This window comes from Asparagus officinalis, chromosome 7 (genome assembly GCF_001876935.1).
Source record: "Asparagus officinalis chromosome 7, Aspof.V1, whole genome shotgun sequence".
In the NCBI taxonomy this organism is placed as follows: Eukaryota; Viridiplantae; Streptophyta; class Magnoliopsida; order Asparagales; family Asparagaceae; genus Asparagus; species Asparagus officinalis.
In genome coordinates, this window is record NC_033800.1 from 247117 (window position 1) to 268722 (window position 21606).

A 21606-nucleotide genomic window follows, 5' to 3' on the forward strand; every position below is an offset into this window, starting at 1 on the left:
ATATTCCAATTTAATTCTCTAATCGCACCCAAACATGAGAATATGAATAAGCATTCCATTTTTACATTAATTCCATTTCATTCACATCTTCATTCTATTCTCATTTAACTCCATTCTCGTGTACTAAACGAGGTGTTAGAGTAACTTATGGGTTGTATTATGTAGCAGGCCATATTCCTAAAGAAAGCAACAAGACAATGGTCCCCGTACCGCTATATATTTTGCCTAATTTCTACTTTTGTTTGCGTGGGAATAGACCTTGATATACAATGAGCAAGCTAAAGTAACTCTACATATGTCTACACGGACGATGCATGCTACTGAACAAAGTATAATGCTTGTATAGTTATATCGAGTCCCCGTATTTTTCTGAATTATTTATATCTAACTAATAAGACGTTACAGAGCAAAATGCAATTTGTGGATATTCTCTAAGGCTGCGTTTGGGAACTTTGATTTGGATTTGGGAAGTTGATTTAAAATCAAGGGATTTTAAATTTAGGATTTGAAATCCATGATTTAAAAAATCTTTTGTTTGGATATCTTTATTAAATGAAAGGATTTGAAATCTTTGATTTCTAAATCTAATGTTTGGGTACTTTATTATACATGAATTTGAATTTAAAATTAAAGAAAATTTATTCTCTTAACCCATCTTGTTTACATCAAACGTAATGAAGATGTGTAAAATAGTAACAAAATAAAAACAAATTTAGGTAATTTTGGCGATAATAGCTACATTTGCTAAGTTTTCAAATTAATTGCCCACCATAACTTGCAAGAATTTCAACAAAATAAAAATAAAAAAAAACTCTACAAACATATCAAGTATCTTACAAAAAAACATCTAAATAATACATTACCATTGCATATTTCATAGATATCCAGACTGGAAAACACTTGAGGCTTGTTTCATATTTCATACATATTCAAAGTGAGAATAAGTTAATATCAGAGCAAATAAGTAACAATTCCATTATCTTCTCAAATGCAGGTACAACTGACAATTACATAGTCAATTTGGTCTTTGATATACCAAAAGAAATGTTAATAAGAAAAAATACAAAGAGTTGCAAACTGAATAGCATGTGAGAAGAGAAGTATCCTTGATGTAAAGAAATTACAACTGAGGATTCAGAAGTGCTCGTATGATAAACCCTATCTGCAGGAACAAAAGAGGAATTCATTAGCCATCACGATATGGAGCCCAAAACCTGCAAAGAAAATAAGCAGATCAATAATTTTTTTTCAATCAAGCTAACAAGCTAACAAATTAAACAAAAATGTCGGATAAGTGAGACTGAGTAAGATAAGCATAAAAGCATATGGAGACTTGTGAGAGTATTGGTTAGGAAAATCAATACACTAGATGATACACAACCTAATAACAAACATGAGAACTACATTTGCGCACACTTTACAACTCAGCCTAACATCATACATGAGACTTAGTCACTCAAATTTGTCTAACATCATACATGAACCAAAGGAAGAGCACAAATAATTACTTCCAGTCCAGAATTAGCACCTAGAGAAAAAACACAGGTAATATAAAAAAGAAAAAGATTAAGAAAACAAAAAAGGAAGCATGTACTTCGGATCTCAGAACTCAACACATTCAGAAATACGTTCAGATACTTGAATTAAACAGTCAAAACTATTCAGATCCTTGATTTTTACAAGGAACGGTTGAAACAAAGACCATAGTCTATGAAATACAGAACATGTAAAATAAAAAAAATCAGACAAGAAATGACCCAAAGTGAAGAACAAAAATGAGAATGCATGTTCTTTCCAACAAATTGAAAGAAAAAAGAATACAGAGCTGAAAGAAAAAAAGAATACAGAGAAAAATGAGAATGCATGTTCTTTCCAACAAATTGAAAGAAAAAAGAATACAGAGCTGAAAGAAAAAAAAGAATACAGACCTAAAAGAACAACCTACTCTACATTAGCCCGTAAGCTACATTAGTTATACAGCATTTTACCAGGTCCGAGTATAACACACAATGAATATGAGACTCCTGGATGCAAAATGGCACCCAAGCACTATATCAACCACCCACTAACCTCTCGAGATCAAAACCTAGTTACCTTACTAGCAAAGAAAATGAGCACATCAATAATTTTTAAGGCTACATGAAGCCTATTCATCAATGTGGGGGTGGTTATGAGTCAAGGGGAGAAGAAAATTTAGATGCAGTGACAGCTATATCTGAACAAATGACAAGTATACCTAATACATACCACAACCACAAAAAGCACTAGTGTTCCTGAATGACAAGTATACCTAAATTGTCCAGCTAGTTAAAGAAGCATTCAGATACTGCAGTAAAATAACTCTACAATTAGGTAATAGCTAAATCACAGCATTTTTATGTGTAGAGCTTTATAAAGAAAGCAAGCATAATAATGGAAATTTTCAACTTCATTGGACAGGATTCATATACCAGTTTCAAAATTATTTTATTGATTGTATGAAAATGTATTCACGCAAGAATGAACACCCATCACCCACCCACACACACTCATCACCCACACATGCGCATCGCCATATTTTTATTTGTTTGCATAAACTTAAAACAGAAGATGGTTTAGATCAAAACAACTGGATCTTAATGATCAAACTGACAAGAAGTTTAAATTGCATATAGACAAATGAAAGTAGTTACCCCACTAAACAGCTGATGAAAGAAGTATCTGAGACATATGCAGTGTCTATAAATCGAACTGCTTGGATGAGCATATTCTTCAAAATCCTCCCCACATGGGCAGCAGCAAAATGCACCCATACTCCAAGTTCACTAGCAGATCTGAACATTAGATAAAGGTCAAGAAACGGAAACATCTAAAGGCAACAGAAGAAAGAAGTGAACTTTGAAGAGCATCAATATGGGTTCTAACTGAACAGAGACATTTACAATACCAAAAGATTGTGCAGGCTCATTACAGTTTTGTATCCTCCAAAATAGTGGTAGATGCAGGATCAAAATCACGAAGCTTGTTTTTATGAATAATAAAGTGCACTTCAGATCCTACATGCTAAGTGATGTGGATACAAACATCTGCCTTAGTCAAACATCAGTAAGGCTTTAAGCTGTAACCAAGTTCTTGTATAAAGAAGTTTATAGATCCACATTTCATAGGTGTATCCATGGCAAGACAGGCACATATTTCTAGTAAACCCAGGAAAACTTGTAGGTTTTCATCTGTAATACTCTATAAAGGACATAGACTCACTCTTCTCAACTAGATGGTATAGCCACAGAAGACATGCACAGATTTCTAGTAAAACCAAGAAAAATTGTAGGTTATCGTCTGTAATACCCTATAAAGAACATAGACTGCTCTTTTCAACTTGACGGAAGCTAATTAGTTACTTAAAAGGAGATAATAATTTAGAGAAAAAGGTCACAAATTTTCTCATTTTCTCAAGATATAAAACATCACAAGAAGACAGTTCCTAAAACATCACAAGATTTATGCGATCGTGACGATAACGGCATGTTCCCAATGATAAATGGTAATCATCAAGACTCTATCTCTGCATAAGCACCACAAACCAAAAACAATATTCCCGTCCAATTCATATTGTGATCAGAACATGGAGAACAGGGTTTCCTACATTTTGACAAAATCTTCAACAACCTATTGCATTATCTCTGAATACTCTGAACAATCTAAAAGTTTTGGTATCTTAAAAATCTTCTTTTATCAGACCATGAATCAGTAACTATATGCTATTGTTACGAAAATGATGAACTCTAGAGTTCCAATGTTTTAAAAAAAATTTGCTCCCATTTCATTGAAAACCTGAATTCTAAGTACTCAAAAACTTTCAAAAGATAAGTGGATGGGGAGACCCTATCATCCAATCATGATAAGTAGGTGGGGAAACCATTGGTTGGGTTCTTTAACAAATTATACTCCAAAGTAGTTCAAAAGGAAGATTAGTTCTTCATTATTACCCATATATTTCTTTAGAAAGTCTACAACAGATAGAAATAATCATTATCACACATAAGCACCTCGCAACACCCAAATTCCTTCTCCGATTTCACAAGACCAAGTCAAATAAAAATTAATAGTTGAAGAAGTAGTTCCTAAAGCAGGATCAACTCATCCTCAACATTTTATCTATATATATTGATCTAAATATATATCCTACAAACCAACAGAAACAATCCTAATAGCACACAAGAAGCCCAGCTCCGACTCCAATTGCAGGCTGATCAAGCTCCCATCAATTTACAACCAGCGTCATCAAAAATCCAAACCTTTTGACACAGACAGCTAAATACTTCAACCAACACCGAGGATGACATAAAAGAATCGAAAATTCACACTTTCAAGTGGCAAAAAAAATGAGAAAGAGAGGATCGGGTTGGGATTTGATAAATGACAGGAGGTGGGGTGGAATTTGAAATCACTTGTTTTGGGCTTCTAAATTCCTTTTTGTTAAATCAATTGATTCAAAATCTTAGCTCAAATCAAAATCCAAACTAAAGATTTGGATTTGAAATACCCTGGATTTTAAATCAAAGCCCAAATCCAAGTTCCCAAACGCAGCCTAAAGGAAAAATTGGAAAGCTGAATTCTAGATCTGTTTCCTAGAAAAGAGGATCAGTTGGACTGATCAAAACATTAATTGTTCCAGGTTTTGAGAGCTGTGAAAGTTATACTTATTAGTTTATCCGGAATAAAGAGGAGAAATTAAATTAGATTCGAGGGGCCCGGGAAAAGCACCGAAAAATTGGCAACTCTGCTTCTTTTTCATGAAAAGGGAATCTGTCAGCATTGGGCCTGGGCCTGGGCCTCAGAGGAAAAGCAGCTATTACGCTTTTTTTTTTTTTTTATAAATTAAAGACGCATGCTTTACCTTATTGGATTGCCTAATCGAATGCTTCCACGGTACTTTGGCCGTTTTTCGCAGTTAATTAATGACTTGTACTTGGGCAAAACGGAACAGCGGCGATGGGTACTCAATTTGGGAAGAGGAAGATGATCGTCATCAGGTTGTTACTAAAATTATATATGAAAAGCCGACAAAAAATTTAAAATTAAAGAGGGAGGTGGGCGTATCTATAAATCAACCGGGGCATATGCCGCGATGTTATTCCATCATCTTGCATGAGAATAAAGAATATACCTTGGCCAAAATCCTCTCCGGGCTCTCCCGTACGTAGCTCGTCCTACCTGATTAGATTCCAAAATTCCCACGCTTCCCTCTTTATAAAAAGTTCATCCCTCCCTCGTTAAGTCATCTGTTACTGATCGAGCGTGGCCTTCCCCTCTCCCCCGTAGTTCTTCTCTTCTTCTTCTTCTTCTTCCTCGTCGGTCTTCTACCGACCAGCCAGAGAGAGAGAGATACAATGGGAATGAGGACGGAAGATCAGGTCGTCAAAGATCAAGAGGAGGAAGAGGCGGCGCCTCCCCTCCTGTTGGACGCAGAGTCCGTGACAAAGCCTCGCAGGATTGCTCTGTTTGTCGAGCCCTCCCCCTTCGCGTGAGCGCCTGCTGGCCCCCGTCTCGTCTTTTCATCTCTACCTCCTACCCTGTTAATTCTTGTCATCAAAACAAGCTATATATAAACATCATTAATTTACTCTCCTCTTCTCTTATATATCTGCAGCTACGTCTCTGGCTACAAAAACCGGTTTCAGAATTTCATCAAGAACCTACGTGAAATGGGAGATGAGGTACGTAGTTGCACTAATTAATTATCCTTCTTCTTTTTTTTTTATATAAATAATTAGCGTGACGCTTTGATTTGCTTCAGAAATGATTGCTGCCCGTAACATTTTTTCCCCCCCGCCTAATCGGCTACTGTATATATTACAGGTCATAGTTGTGACGAACCATGAAGGAGTGCCTGAGGAGTTCTATGGCGCTAAGGTAATTGGTTCCTGGAGGTAAGCCAGCCTAGCTCCGTGGTTTAACATCCTCGTTAATTTTTTTTCGCTTCATCTTGTCTATGGAATTGCGTGTTTCTCTTATTTTTAAATTTTAGTTTCGGGTATTATGTATATTTTCCTCAAAACAATTTGATGTCTCACGTCTCCTAGAATAATGAAAAGGAAAAAGGATGTTCCACACCTGACAATTAATTAAATCTAATGGAGTAATTTTTAGATATATCGAGCTTTTTATGTAATCTTATCCAGAATTTACTCATCCGTAGTGTAGAAACGGCGAAAATATTGCTAAAGTTCAGGAAATTTGAAGCATACAGCCATTTGGGTGCTTGACGGTCGACCGCGAGCTTTGGCGCGGTCGACCGCAAACATGCACGATACATGGATATGTTCTGGAGCTCTGACCGGTCGACCGCCGCAGTCGACCGCCAAAACCCTGTAATCGATTTTGGTTCCTGTCTTTCTGTTCGGTCGACCGTGACGGTTTCGGCAGTCGACCACTGGTCGGGTTTGGGCCTGATTGCAGTTTCATGTTCTGATTGGGATTTGTGTTTGGTATAGATACAAACACGATTTTAGGGTTTTTGGGAGTTGAAAAGTGGTTTGTTTTGTGTACAGAAAAGAGAGTTTCCTAAGCAATTTGGTTAGGTTTTGTTTGAGAGATTTGAGAGGTTTGTTTGAGAGATTTTGAGTGAATTTGTAATCTCTATTTGTACGCTTCTTCTCTATTAGTGAAAATCCATCTCCTTCTTGCCCCGGGGACGTAGGCAACTTGCCGAACCACGTTAAATTGGTTTGTTTGTGTTCGTGCCGTTATTTTGATTGTGTTTGGCCTTCTCTCTCACCATTTGTGTTTGCCCTCGGAATCCCAACACGTAGATAATCGTCTCTTCTATATAACCACTGAGTGATAAGCTCCACCCGAATATGTGCCAGAAAACGTTGAGAACTCCAGACTGTTAGAGTATGAAACTATAATTTTAGACTTCAAAATAGTATTTAACAACACGGATTCAAATTTTCTTACGCAGGTGCATGTAGAAGTGGATTTTTTTTTCCTTCCCGTTTAGGGAAACTGAGGCAAGACTGCCAGGAGCGTCATTAATTAGTTAGATGAATTACAATAATATACAGAGCTTAAAAGAGGATTTAAAAGAATATTTCTATAGAAAGAAAGGTTTCGACCCATAAAAAGGACACTCTGGCACTGCAGGGAATATTTTGGAGTATAAAATTATAATCCTCAAATATGGACTGAATACATTTTACTGATGTTATTTTTTAATGTTTTTTTATTTCCAGCTTTCCCTGTCCATGGTATCAAAAGGTGCCACTTTCACTAGCTCTTAGCCCGCGAATAATTGCAGAGGTGGCAAAATTTAAACCGGATATAATCCATGCTTCTTCACCAGGAATCATGGTAATTCTCTTCCTAAAGATCTAGCAATAAGTCTGACTCAGGTTTTTTCCCCCCTGCATGATTGACTCTTAACTTTTTGTAAAATGTTTCAGGTGTTTGGTGCTCTTGCTATTGCCAAAATGCTTAGCGTCCCAATAGTAATGTCATATCATACCCATGTTCCAATGTGAGTCAATATGCAGCTTGTTTGTTTTATAAATTTCTTTTTTATTTTATAAATTTCATCCTTGACAAACCACTCATTGTAACCGCGATGCTAGACTTGTAATTAAACACATGTTCTAACTACAATGCTAGACTTGTAATTAAACACAGGTTCTACCTTGCTTTCTATCTGTGAAGTTTATGTTCCTCTTATTCTAGTTTTTCTCACCTGGTAGGCAGAAAAAACTCCATATGCCCTCTCTCACTTATAAACTATGTTGAATAGCCATAACTTGGATCGAGTCATTGATACTCAAGTTAGTGTGGATATTAAATCCCCCCCCCCCCCCCCCCCAACCCTTCACGCAGGCATAGGTGAACATGTGCACACAAAACTTTTGATGGACGTATGTGAATTCCAAATCTTGTTGGCTTATCCTGACCTGATTCTATTACGGGCATAGAATTAGCTGCGAAACTGATTTCACTGCTGTCGCAACAGATACATTCCCAGATACACCTTCAGTTGGCTGGTGAAACCCATGTGGATGGTCATAAGTAAGAAATCTTCGTATTATTAATCTTTCTTCAACTTATATGGATATGCTACTGACATCTTTGTGGGCTTTTTAAGAATTCCTGCACGGAGCTGCTGATCTTACACTGGTGCCTTCAGCTGCTATCAGCAGGGATCTTCAAGCCGCTGATGTGACAACGGGTAAGATTGGTCATTATCTGTTTTTTGCGGCTTTCATGTTTCACTTGTATATTTTGCTTATTGTTCGCTTTTGTTTCTTCAGCAAATAGGATTCGGCTTTGGAACAAGGGTGTTGATTCTGAGAGCTTCCACCCCCGATTTTGCAACTACGAAATGCGATTGAGGCTAAGGTACCCTACTCCTGACATACACACGGACACACACACACACACCTTCACACCCACACAAACAAAAAACACATACATTTATATGGCTTAGATTTTGGCTAAAATTGTTGTTCCTGTATGTTCAGTAATGGAGAACCAGAAAAACCACTGATAATTCATGTGGGCCGTTTGGGAGTAGAAAAGAGCTTGGATTTCCTAAAACAGTGAGTTACTAGTGCTGAAACTCTGCATACTGGCATATTATCATGTTTTTGTTAGACAAGAATTTGTCCTCTTTGTTTCATGCATCTGTCTATTTCATGTATCTCTCTTGTTTCTGGTTCATGTGATTCTCTATTGCATGTGTTTGCTTTCCTCACCTGCACTTTTTTAACAACTGCTTGTACCTTTGTGCAGGGTTATGGATAGGCTGCCAGGAGTAAGGATTGCATTCATAGGCGATGGACCATATAGGTAATTTATATGGACATGTTTTGGTATTTACTGATTACGTTTTTTATGTATAGGCATTCAAGTGATAATAAGGAAAAATAGACGTGGCAGTGAAAAAAAAAATTCAATAGCCATATACAGGATGCCATTACCTACATAAATGACAAGGATAATTTTGATTTTATGGAAAGTAACACACTAAAGAGCTTCTATCTATCTTGTTGTAGGATAAAGGAGATTCCATATTTATGATACCTCCCTCAACATTTTGTATTCAGCTCCAAATTAATGAACATATCGCACCAATAATATACACACCCTCATCATTCCGCATCTTCCCTGTTTTCATTCATTGATCTTTACAGGCTGCATATCTTGTCCAATATTACCTCAGAAGTGCTAACATGATCATTTGACTGACATTCGTTTCTTCTGTTCTGGTAGGAGCGACCTCGAGAAAATGTTTTCAGGCATGCCTGCAGTATTCACAGGGATGCTGCAAGGGGAGGAACTTTCTCAAGCCTATGCGAGTGGTGACATATTTGTGATGCCCTCAGAATCAGAGACCCTCGGTCAAGTCGTTCTGGAGTCCATGTCATCTGGAGTTCCCGTTGTGGCTGTGCTCGTGCAGGGGGGGTTCTTGACATCATTCCAGCAGAGCAGGAGGGCAAAACCAGCTTCATGTTCACTCCCGGAGATCTCAATGACTGCTTGAGCAAAATTCAGCATCTATTGACGAACCAGGAATTCAGGGAAGCCATGGGAAAGGCTGCAAGAGAGGAGATGGAGAAATACGACTGGAGAGCAGCCACCAGGATTATACGCAACGAGCAGTACAATGCAGCTATTTGGTACTGGCGGAAGAAGAGAGCGCAGATGCTTAGTCCTTGCCAGTGGTTAGCTGAAAGGATGTTTGGTTCGCAGCATGCAATAACCTACGGTTGATACGCTAGGAATATGTATATTACGGGTGAATCAGTATATGCAGCTTGTGAGTAGACTGGGTTGATTTTGACGCAATTGTTTGATTTGTACTAAAATGTAAATTAGTATTAATGGTAATAATATTGGAAACCGCTTCTGCAGTTAAAAGTTTGTTTCCATTTTCCGGACCATTTCAGTCTTCAATTGTGATGTGCTTCTCCATAAAGTTTGGATTTGTTCTTGAAACATTTTTCCCAACTTTCTTCCAACTCTGTCACCTAAGCTCATGCCTCAGCGGGTCTCATTTTCCAACATCCTGTTGCACCGTCGAAGCACATCTCCTTGTCACTAAACCATGCATTATGGGATTGAAATCTTGATTGAAACTTGTTTTAATTGAATTCGCCCTGTGCATTCACCCTTAATTATCACCCAAAAAAAAGAATAAAAAAAAACTATCGATGCAACATATGTACAAGGTGTAACATCATAATCTGAGTCAAACCTCATGATTTTTAGGAATGAAACATAGCGCAGCACCTTGGAATCTGCTCAACAAAGCAAGAAACCTCCGAATCCGCTGAGCGTTCTCTCAATCCACAAAGAACAGGATTCGAATTCACAAAGAGACAACCTCGAATCCAAGAAGTAATATAAAAGAGAGTTTTATTGAAGAGAAGTTATACCTATAGGGCTTGCAATCCTATGCTTAAATAGAAAACAAACTAGACTGCGGACCCAAGTTTTATTGAAAAATAGAATAACAAAACTATACGTACTTAAAAGACTCCCTATAATTAAGTAAACAAATCGGTCAAATTTAGAATCAAATTGGATTTATTTCCTAATCAAAACAGTATCCTAAAACATTACCTAAAATAGTTAAAAAACCGATTAAAACGCTGATATCCACTATTCAAATCTCCAATTCTCAGATATCTCACATATGACGGCTTTATCCACTATTCAGAATTTACAAAATATAATTATATGAAGTTCAAAAAAGAGATATTACTATAATAAATTACAACACTCATGAAGACACTTAAGTTGCTAATCTATTATTTTCACAAGTCATGAAACAGTGGGTCTGGTGTATGATAGGTTACGTTTCGCACAATATCTCTTGCTTGCTGGTTGAAGATGATATGGACAAAGCAATACATATATTAGCTAAAGAATACTTCTACACGTATATTATGTTTATATGAAGTTCAAAAAAGAGGTATTACTATAATAAATTACAACACTCATGAAGACACATAAGTTGCTTATCTATTAATTTCACAAGTCATGAAACAGTGGGTCTGGTGTATGATAGGTTACCTTTTGCACAATATCTCTTGCTTACTGGTTGAAGATGATATGGACAAAGCAATACATATATTAGCTAAAGAATACTTCTACACGTATATTATGTTTTAAAATTAGTCTCAAAGTACTGAAATTACTATTGTGTCCCTATATTTTTATACAAGAATGAGTCCATAACTTTTAAACTTAGTCCCTTATATCATTGAAATTGCTAATAATCCCTCCAATCAAGAGTAGCTGTGACAAAGTATAGGAACAGGAAAGCTAGCATTTCAATGATTTGGTGGGTCAAATTTAAAATATTAAAAAGTGTAATGGACTACTATCATCAAATAGATCATCCATTTCCCGTGACCCGGCATAGGAGTGGATCCTTTCCAAGTCCCCCATCTCTGGATCGCTAAGGACAACCGGACCTAGCGCGTCTCTGTAGGCTGTCTAAAAATTATTGTATATAGCTGATCCTCATCAAACACCAATGATAAAAGTTACGATTTGACGGCTTCCAGAAGGCTACAATTTAAAAACTTTCACGTAGATCGATAAAGGTTATAATCTGATGATCTTCACAATAACCGATGAAAGCTCTAATTCAACAGCCTTCACAATCAACATCGGGAGTTACAATCTGACGACTCTCATATTTTCAAGGAGTCAAGACGAAGGTTACAAGATGACGATCTTTACAATACTCTACCAAAAGAGACTACAAATTAACGGTCTATTCAAATCAAAACGCAGAGGTCGTGCCCGCGTTTCAGATTCAAAACGCAGAGGTCATGCCCGCGTTTCAGATTCAAAACGCAGAGCTCATGCCCGCGTTTCAAATTCAAAACACAGAGGTCGTGGCTACGTTTCAGATTCAAAACGCAGAGGTCATGCTCGCGTTTCAGATTCAAAACGCAGAGGTCGTGCCTGCGTTTCAGATTCAAAACGTAGAGGTCAAGCTCGCGTTTTAGATTCAAAATGCAGAGGTCGTGGCTGCGTTTTAGATTCAAAACGCAGGGCTCACCACTGCATTCTAAGCTCAGAACGCAGGGCTCACCACTGCGTTTATAGCCGCTAGTACGGAGCTTAACTCTACGTGCTCAACTCTACGTTCCAATCCCAGAATGCAGAGTTCACGCCAGAATGCGGATTTTGCGTTTGACTCATTCAAACAAGAGTTGAACGGTTTTAAAACTATTTTTCACGATTTGAGTGGATCACTCCCACACTTAGAAGCGAATTAAGGGGGCGGTTACACCCCTTAATCCCCTATAAATACCAGAAACTCAATTGAGTTCGGGATCTCTTTTGGATATCTTCAGATTTGGAGGCTCTTGGAGATCATCTTCATCGGCAACAGAGAGCTTGGAGCTTCGGAGCTTTGATATTGTCTTGTAAACCGATTTTGGTTGGATTAATTAACTCTTTCAAAGAGTTTTAAACTTGTTCTGAGTCCTTTAACTCGTCAAGAGTCCTTACACTTGCCTCGTAAGTTCTTCTCCTCAACGTCCAACAAAGAGGAATCAACCTTGTTCCACGAAGCAACATGTTCAGATCGTCAACGGGATACAAGGATCTGAACTCTTATTGACATCAAGAAGAACCCAGGTTAAACTAATGGAAGGGTCTCCGTCGATCAAATTTGGGATCAAACCGAATTTGCTTCCTAATCAAAACAGACTCCTAAAACATTACCAAAAATAGAAAAAACTGACAAAAACGCTGATATCTCTCAATTTGGAGGGAATTTGGTGAAACGGACGGCGACAAACTAAACTTTAGTTGATTTGGTTAGCCCCGTCCTAAAAAAAATACGCAATTTTCATATATAATTCGTCCAATTCCGACTTACGGTTTGAAAGATACGACATGTTCTTCGCGGCAAGTTATTTTTCTCGACCAGGTCCACGTTTGGCCTTGTGTTTGTCCCGCTTCCACATAAATATGTTTGTCGTGTGTTTTACATCAGCATTGGGCTTGGGTGGCTATTGAATTAAGTTATTCGCTAATAACTTAGCAGGATGCTCACCTCATGTTGTTATGTCATGATATATTGTAGCTTTCCTTGCGGCTTTCTAACTATTTTTCTCTGTCTTCTCTCACTGCAATTTTTCTTTTTTCATTCTTTTCATGCATATATTCTGAATTTATTTTCCTAAGTTAATGAATTTCTTAGACATCCTGTTTTGATTATTGCTAAATAAATATATAACAGAGCTCCACATAATTACATTCTTTTGCTTTTTCTATGAGATAATCACACGGCAAAACAGATGCATATAAGAGTGCATGTGGACTAATATATAGATCCGTATTGTTCAGAGAAGTGTTACAGAGTTTTAGTCCTAATCTGAAAAAAGATTAGATCGATAGCATTTGACGAGTAAGAACATAACTCGAGCTGCTGGCAGGGGAGATATTAGATTTAGATAAACAAGCACATGCGTTTGCTTGGTTACTCAGGTGTATTCGCTCAATTGATTTGTTGAGGCATAAGATAATAATAGGCAAAATGGCCAAATCGGTATATTTTCTAGAGGCTTGGGGACATATTGGTATATAATCTTTTTATTTTATCAGATTGGTATAAAATTTCAACTCTGGCGCCATATAGGCCTTAAGTTTGGCCGGAGTCAATTTTCCGGCCATTATTCTCACGCGATAGCTCACGTGACTCCGACGTGGCCTTGACGTGGACTCCAGCGTGGCGGGTTGTTGGGATGAATAAATTTCGACAAAATGGGGGTTTATATCTCCGATTAGGGCTTCTATCTTCTTCTTCCTCCTTCTTACTCCATCTTCTTCTACCTCCTAGGGTTAGGGTTAGGTTCAGTGGGAGTTAAATTAGTGATGGATTCTTTATCTTCAAGTTGTCGCTCAAGATCAGTGTCAAGCACGAGCATGGGAAGAAGCAGGCAAGGGTTCAATGGAATAAAAGCTATACGACAGTAGAATGATCTAGCAAAGCAATCTGGGGTGAAGGTTTGTAATTGTTGTTTGGATTGCGAGTATTTTACTTCTATGACTGATGAAAATCCAGGACGGAAGTTCTACAAATGCCGCAATCAGCATGTAAGTTAAATTTACTTTCTCATTTGTTGCAGTAATCAACTGCAGTTTTTACTTGGAAGTTGTAATTTTTTGCGCATCTCACTTGATCATGGTCTCCTTTGATTTTTGAGTAACGATAGGCTGGTGGTTGTGGTATTTGGGAATGGATTGACAAACCAATGTGTAGTGTTGGCTGTCAATTGTTTCCGCTTCTAAAAGAGGAGATCAATGATTTGAGGAATACGTTGCTGTTGAAGGAGGAGTTACTTCAAAGGTGTGAAAATCAGCTAAGAGGATGCAATGAGGACATTTACAAGCTTAAAGAGGATGTCGAATTGTCTCAACATGAGGCTGCTTCTTGTTTGGAAGAAGTGCAGAAAATGATGAAAAAAAGATTAGAATTGCGCGAAAAGATTGCAAAAGAAAAAAGGATTATTAAGTTATATTGTTATTAGGAATGTTTACACTCTGTTTAATTCTGTATGTTGTAATGTGAAGATGGTTGTAATGTGAAAGTGGTTGTGATGTGAATAAAGCACTGTATTTTGACAGATTGGTATATTGAACTCCTAATGTGTGTTGTTGATTGTGCACGAATAAATAAACTGGTGCAATGACTTGTATAACCAAATGTACATGACCTGGTTCAATGACATGAATTCAATTGTACATGTTTGACCCATATTGCACATGACCTGGTTCAATGATGTCAACAAAGGGATTGGCATGAAGTAGACATATAAAATTTAAACATGCCAAACAAATGAACATCTAGAATACCAAATGTATCAGGTAGAACATTGCTTGGAAACTACTGTGACACATGTAGGCTGTCTAAAAATCACAATGGATAGCTGATCCCCACGGGATTACAAGACAATGGTTCCTTCAAATCAAGAAGCAGAATTCATCCTTACAATCAAAACAGAAGAGATTTCTAAATCATTGCATTCGCGGCATTATAATCGCTACAAACACGACCTCATGTTTGAGATGATTGATCTTGATGGCTGCGACAACAACATGACTAATATTATATTAGCAACTATTAGAGATGCTGATGAGCAGTGTAATGATTTCAGAAATAAAAGGTTGGACTTAGTTGGTGAGTTGCTTGGTAGAGAGCTGTGGGAAAATATTCATCTAAATATCACAATGGATAATTGATCCCCATCAAGTTCCAACAATGAAAGCTACAATCAAATAGCTTTCATGTCAACAAACGAAAGCTGCAAACGGATGACTTTTCACATAGATCGAGAGGAGTTACAATTCAACGACACTTCCGACAACTGATGAAAACTCTATTTAGTAGTTTTCACAATCTATAGTGAAAGTTACAATCTGACGACTTTCACACTCCACAACAGCTAAAGCTAGGATTACTGAACAATGGTCCTTGCAACGCTCTGTAGAAGAGGTTACAGATCAACTAACCCCTTTTAAAACGCGGAAGTCATCCCCGCGTTATAATTCTGGAAGTGCAGGCGACCCCCGCGTTTCCAAGCTACAACAAATCAAAAACGAACGACCCTCGCGTTCTTGAGGTTCAACCAACACCCGACCCCAGCGTTTCCAAGCTGCAACAAACAAAACACGAGCGACCCTTGCGTTCATTGATGTTCAGTCAACACCCAACCTCGTGTCTCAATTTTAAGACGCGAAGTTGGGGTTCTGAACGCCAGATTGGGCGTTTGACTCGTTCAAACATGAGTCGAACGGTTTCAGAACTATTTTCCCCACAATCTGAGGAAATCACGCCCACTTAGGAACAGATTTAGAGGGCAGTTACAACCTCTTATCCACCTATAAAATCTCAACAAACTCAACTGAGTTAAGGGCTGGCTTTTTGGGAACGGAGAGGCAGCAGGTTGGATTTTCAGCATCTAAACCGCACGGGTTTGGAAGTTCTTCAGGATCTCAACCGCACAGAGAGGCAGGAGAGACGAAATCCTTGGAGATAGGATTTTTGAATCGAGTTTAGAAGATCAAATCTGAAGGGATTCTTCAACAACAGAATATCTGCTTGGTCATTAACCGAATCTTCGGTTCTAACAACTCTATTCACAGAGTTCTAACTCGTTCAGAGTTCTTAAACTCATTAAAGAGTTACCCATTAAAACTTTCCACAGAAGTTCATTGCTCCCACGAGATAAAAGACGGTCGGATCATCAACGGAGAGCAAATTCGACGCGAACAATCGAAGGAGGCATTCCATCGCTACCGAGAAGAACCCAGTTTTAAACAAAGGAGAGAACCAAATTCGTTCTCTTCTCTTTTGTAATCAAATTGTAACCGGGATCGAAGAAATACAAGTCAAGTTTCTTTTATTCTTTTTATTGCAATTTTTTCCAACAAACAAAAGATGACGACTCTGCTGGGGACTAGCTTTTCCGATGAAGAAGTGGTGGCGCAGTCCGACGTCCACCTCATGGGAACGACTGTGGAAACTCTCGTCGTGGAGTTTGATCAAGCAAAATATGAGGAAGCCTTATCCTCTGGATCGCTTAGCCCCAAGGCTAAGCGCGATGTCCGCAAGATCTCCAAGGAGATCAACTCTGTTGTTGAAACGCCGAAGAAAGCCTTCTCCTTCGGCCAGGAACTTAAACTGGTTCTGCTGGTTGAAGATCCCACATACGCGTCAGCACGACGTGCTTCAGGCCATAAACGGCCTATAGAGGAGACGAGATCCATAAACGTCAACGACACTGCTGCTAAGGCTTTGAAACAAGTCAAGAAAAACACCGCTCGCAGACGGAGAAGATCCATACGACGAGCACACCTGCGTGAAAGCCGAATGTTGGCCCAACGCGAAGATCGCGTTTCTGAAATTTTACCCGAGCATAGCGTTCCCAAAACAGAACGTTCGCTTCGCGGCAATGAGCCCGACTACGAACCTCGGCTGATATAGCTGAAACGCGACCCTGAATGGTGTGTTGTCCCTTCAAAACGCCGCCCTCAGAAGGAAGCTACCAAAACTAAACGCGGCCCTCAGGTGCGCGTTCAAACAGAACATGACTCTCAAGAGTCTGTTTCACCAACCAAACGCAACCATCAGGGGCGCGTTCAACCAAAACATGACCCTCAGAGGTCTGTTTCATCATTTAAACGTAGGCCTTGGCCTAATGTTTACAAAGCCCAACGCGACCCTCGCGTTATTCTTCAAGAACGCGACCCTAGCGCTGTTCTTCAAGAACGTGATCTTCAAGAGGTTCGCCAGGTTCAGAAAAGTCAGCATGGGTTCAAAATCCACGTTCGACAAGAACCAATCTCACCCACCCAAGGGCAGGGGGTTCCATCTCTGCCTCCACACCCGGGGAAAGTTTCCTCCCAAGTTCCTAATTTGCGAGAATTATTGTCAAGAGGAAAACCAACAGTACAAGCAGCTCACTCATGCCAATGTGAGAGGCTTATCTCGGCAGTCCTTTTAGAATGCCATTGTTGCGCATCCGTACCTCGGCAGTCCATATTCGACAGGTTGACGAACATTGTTAGACTTGCCAAGCGACAACGCCGATACAGAAAGAAGACAGCTGAAGCGGAATACCCTCAGGTCACTATCAATATGATTGGCCGAGGGAAAACCTCGCATACCGATTCTGATGAGTCACAAAGAAGTCATTCCCCGACTGTTCGGGAAATTTGTGACGAGTTCGAAGGAGTATATCGGCGTACTCGGACTCAGACAGGAGCTATCCGTCCGGTTAATTATCAAAGATTAGCCAAGGGGATCGTTTCTGATGATGAACATTACATTCGGCAATTGCCGAATCTCAATCTTCAAGTTCTGTTGTCGCACGTGAGGTCTCTGCTTACACGACATGGAACCATGAAGACTTAGCTAAGAGAGTTGACGAACATCACGTCATGCTCCAAGCGCAACAGGAGACACTTCTCCAAGTAAAGGATATGTTGGCCCAGCTCCTTGCTGAAGGCGCACGAACATTCGGATCGTGAGACTCACAACCTGGAATCTTCTTCTGAAAATGAGAAGGAGATGGAAAAAGAGTTGCATCCTCAGTCTGCTAAAATGGATGAACTGGAGGCTCACCTCAACGCAATCGCCAACAGAAGCGAGCTCCGCGAAGGAGTAGTGCGGCCTTACCCTGCTGAGTGGGATACAGCTCCCTACCCACCGAAGTTTAAGGCCCCTACCTTGCAACCGTTCGATGACACAGGATCGCCGAATCAGCACATTTACTACTTCAAATCCCAAACTGGAGATGTGGTAGCGAACGACGCCATTTTGACCCGGCTGTTCATCGGTGCCCTCAAGGATGTCGCTTTTGAGTGGTTTATGAAACTGCCTGCCGGATCTATCCAGAAATGGGTAGACCTGGAAAGGCTATTCTTGGCCAGGTTCTTTGAGGACGACACAGAGGTCTCAGTCCCGACTCTTCTCGCCACCAAGCAAAGGAGGGGAGAGTCCATCAAGACCTACGTTGAGAGATTCCGCAGCATGGCACTGCGATGCCCGTCAGGTATGACCCAATCAACCTTGGTTGAAACTTGCAAGCATAACTTGCAGACCCAGCTCCTTGCTCAGATGGGAGTAGCGGAGTGTCGCTCCTGGAGACAACTAGTTTCACAGGGAGAACAAGCTGAAGAGATAGTGGCGCAAGTTAAAGCTGAAGAAGTGCCACAACCCAAGCCGTAGCAGCAACGCAATCAGCACAACGCCCAGCGGTCTAAGGGAAAAGAGACTTTGGCAGCTGAAACCTACACACGAGTACCACCGCCTACTAAGCAAGGCAAGGCGCCAAATCAACAAAGAGCGCCCAAGCAGTATTCGTTTAAAGAGGAGCATGTAGATACCTTATTCCAATTGCTTCGAAAGAACAACAAGCTACAGTTGCCTGAAGTCAGGAAGCCGGATGAAGCGGGGAAGGTGGATGACCCTAACTATTGTCGTTATCACATATTCCTTGGACATCCTATCAGAAAATGCTATGTCTTCAAAGACATCTTGCAGAATTTGGTAAATGCTAATGTGCTTGTTCGCGGGAAAAATTGTTGCTTTCTTCACTAATTCCATTGCTATCTCTTGTAATAGTTTATCGATTACAAAGATCCGGTCTTTTTATAAGATCCGGTTACAATGAAAATCAAATAAAATAAAAGAAAGATTACAACTTTTTATCCTTGTTTGTCGAACAAATCACGAGCTCCTGTTTTGCGGTCGCTCGCTTGCGTGGGTTGTTTGCCTGCGCCGGGGTTTATCCGTGTACCACCGCGAGATCTAGATCCGATCTGATCTATGCAGTATGACGGGTATTATTTCGCCAAGGAAATAATAGCCGAGGGTACTATTTCGCCAAGGAAATAGTAGCCTTTAGTTCTCGGGATCAAAGACCAAGCTTTGATCCGGAGTAAGCCTGCGTAGATCTGAGATCCGATCCTCTCGAACTCTTGCCTTATTTGGCGTTGACGATCACCGAGCACCGGATCTGGATGAGCAAGTCCTCAAAGTCCCAAAGCTTCAATCTTTTTTAGATCTTAGCCTTGAATCCAGCAGAGCTTCGCCTCTCCAAAAAATCCAACCCTTGAACAAATGAACCACCTCTCCTATTTATAGGCCACCTTCACTGTGCCCGCGCACAGGTGGCCGACACGCCTAGCCACCTCAGGGTGGCTCGGCCTTGGCCGAGCCCCCCCTTGGTGTTGGGTTTCGTTGTTTTGTCGTTGTATCCGCTTTTCGGTTCTATCCGTGATCCGGTTCTGTGGTTGATTTATCCGGACTTGACTCGTTGACCTGATTTGGCAGTAAATCCGGATCCTGATTAGGCAGTAAATCTGCTTTTGAGTTCGAGTCCGAAACTGATCTTGATTCGATCGTGATTCGTCCGAGTCCGCTCTTGGTTGGATGACTCGTTGATTCCTCAACCCGTTAGCTTGATTCCATACGCGAGTGGATTCATTCCGTTGTTTGAGTGCGGTTCGTCAGCTTCGCAGCCTCGTTAATCCGCTTCGTTGCGTGTCACTTGGCTTTGGCGTTGTGGACTGACGCTCGTGTTTGGATACGTCGCCCGATGGTTCGTCGGTTTGTGCCGAGCTGTGCTAAGGGACCGATAAGCAATTTTATACGCCTACAGATACCCCCTCCAAAGTATTTCAGTCTCGTTCTTTTATAGAAGAGTCTGGAATACTTTGGATATGATTGTCCCAACCTTCAATCGGTGTAACGGGACTTTGGAATGGCTTCTGTTCTTGATTCCTTCAATCCTTCAGGCTATTCGGTGCTTTGTCGAATGTCTATAAGAGTTCCGGTGCTGCATTTATTGTCTGACCGTTGTCAGAATTTCGAACTTGAAGTCGATTCCTTTTTGACCGTCGTACGTTGACCTTTTGCTTGCAACGCGTTGACTGGCGTTGACCTAAGGTTACGCGTTGTCTGGCGTAGACCTTAGGGTTTTGAACGTCGTATGTTGCTCAGGTCACGAGACCAACTCATAAAGTTGATGCGTCAATGACTCGCATATTTATAGGATTTTTGGCAAATCCTCAGCCATCAACGGGTTTGATGCGCCTTTACCGACTACCGTTTGAGTCGGGCTAGCATGCGGATTGTTTAAGTCCGTTCCGCATGTGACGTTAAGCTAAAAGAGTTAACTCTTTTAATGCTACGATATTGAATACGTAGACTTCGTCTTTCTCCTGTGAAAAGACTAAACAGCAACGTGTATGAGACGTTGACTTAGGATTTTTGGCAAATCCTCAGCCCTCAACGGATTTGACGTGCTCTTACCGATTACCGTTTGAATCGGGCTTACATGCGGATTGTTTTAGTCCGTTCCGCATGTGACGTTGTACTAAAGGAATGAACTCCCTTAGACTCTGTGCTATGATGTTGAATACATAGACTTTACCATTTGTTACGGGAATAGGCTACCCGGCGACGCGTGTTAGGCGTTGACTTTAGGATTTTTGGCTAACCCCTAGCCTTCAACGGATTTGATTAGCCTTTACCGACTACCGTTTGAGTCGGGCTAGCATGTGGATTATCTAAATCCGTTCCGCATGTAACGTTGTGCTAACGGAATGAACTCCCTTAGACTCTTTGCTACGACTTTGAATACATAGACTTCGCCATTGTTACGGGAATAGGCTACCTGACAATGTGTATTAGACGCTGACTTATCCTTACTTAGGTTTCAGGATAAAATACCCCAGACTAGTATTCTGGTGTCTTTTTCTATGGAGAAAGACTAAACCGGCGACGCGTGTTAGGCGTCGGCATATCCTTTCTTAGGATTCAGGATGAAATTCCCCATGCGTGTAAGGCATGGATTTTGGTGTTATTAATAACAACCTGCCGCGATGTTGAATATGCGGACGAGTGTTCTTTTTAACGGTTAGGAACTAACCGGCAGCGCGGGTTAAGCGCAGACTTATCCTTGCTTAGGTTTCAGGATAGAATACCCCAGAATTGAGCTCTGGTGTCTTTTTCTACGGAAAAAGACTAAACCGGCAGCGCGTGTTAGGCGCAGACTTATCCCTGCTTAGGATTCGGGATAAACTTCCTATGATGAATCC

The 21606-nt window shown here is 40.2% G+C and overlaps 1 protein-coding gene and 1 long non-coding RNA gene across 2 annotated transcripts; one reads left to right on the forward strand and one right to left on the reverse strand.

Annotated features, from left to right (window-relative positions):
* Positions 926-2837, reverse strand: LOC109846586. The gene is made up of 2 exons (XR_002248563.1): positions 2673-2837; positions 926-1214 (listed from the first exon to the last, which is right to left on the reverse strand). It is a non-coding gene; the product is annotated as an uncharacterized LOC109846586 (long non-coding RNA).
* Positions 5286-9891, forward strand: LOC109850921 (sulfoquinovosyl transferase SQD2-like). The gene is given in 12 exon segments (XM_020421005.1): positions 5286-5506; positions 5633-5699; positions 5842-5912; positions 7218-7335; positions 7428-7501; positions 7982-8037; positions 8114-8197; positions 8280-8367; positions 8490-8567; positions 8761-8817; positions 9241-9415; positions 9418-9891. Coding segments are annotated over 12 exon segments (1326 nt in total). The 5' UTR covers positions 5286-5372; the 3' UTR covers positions 9742-9891.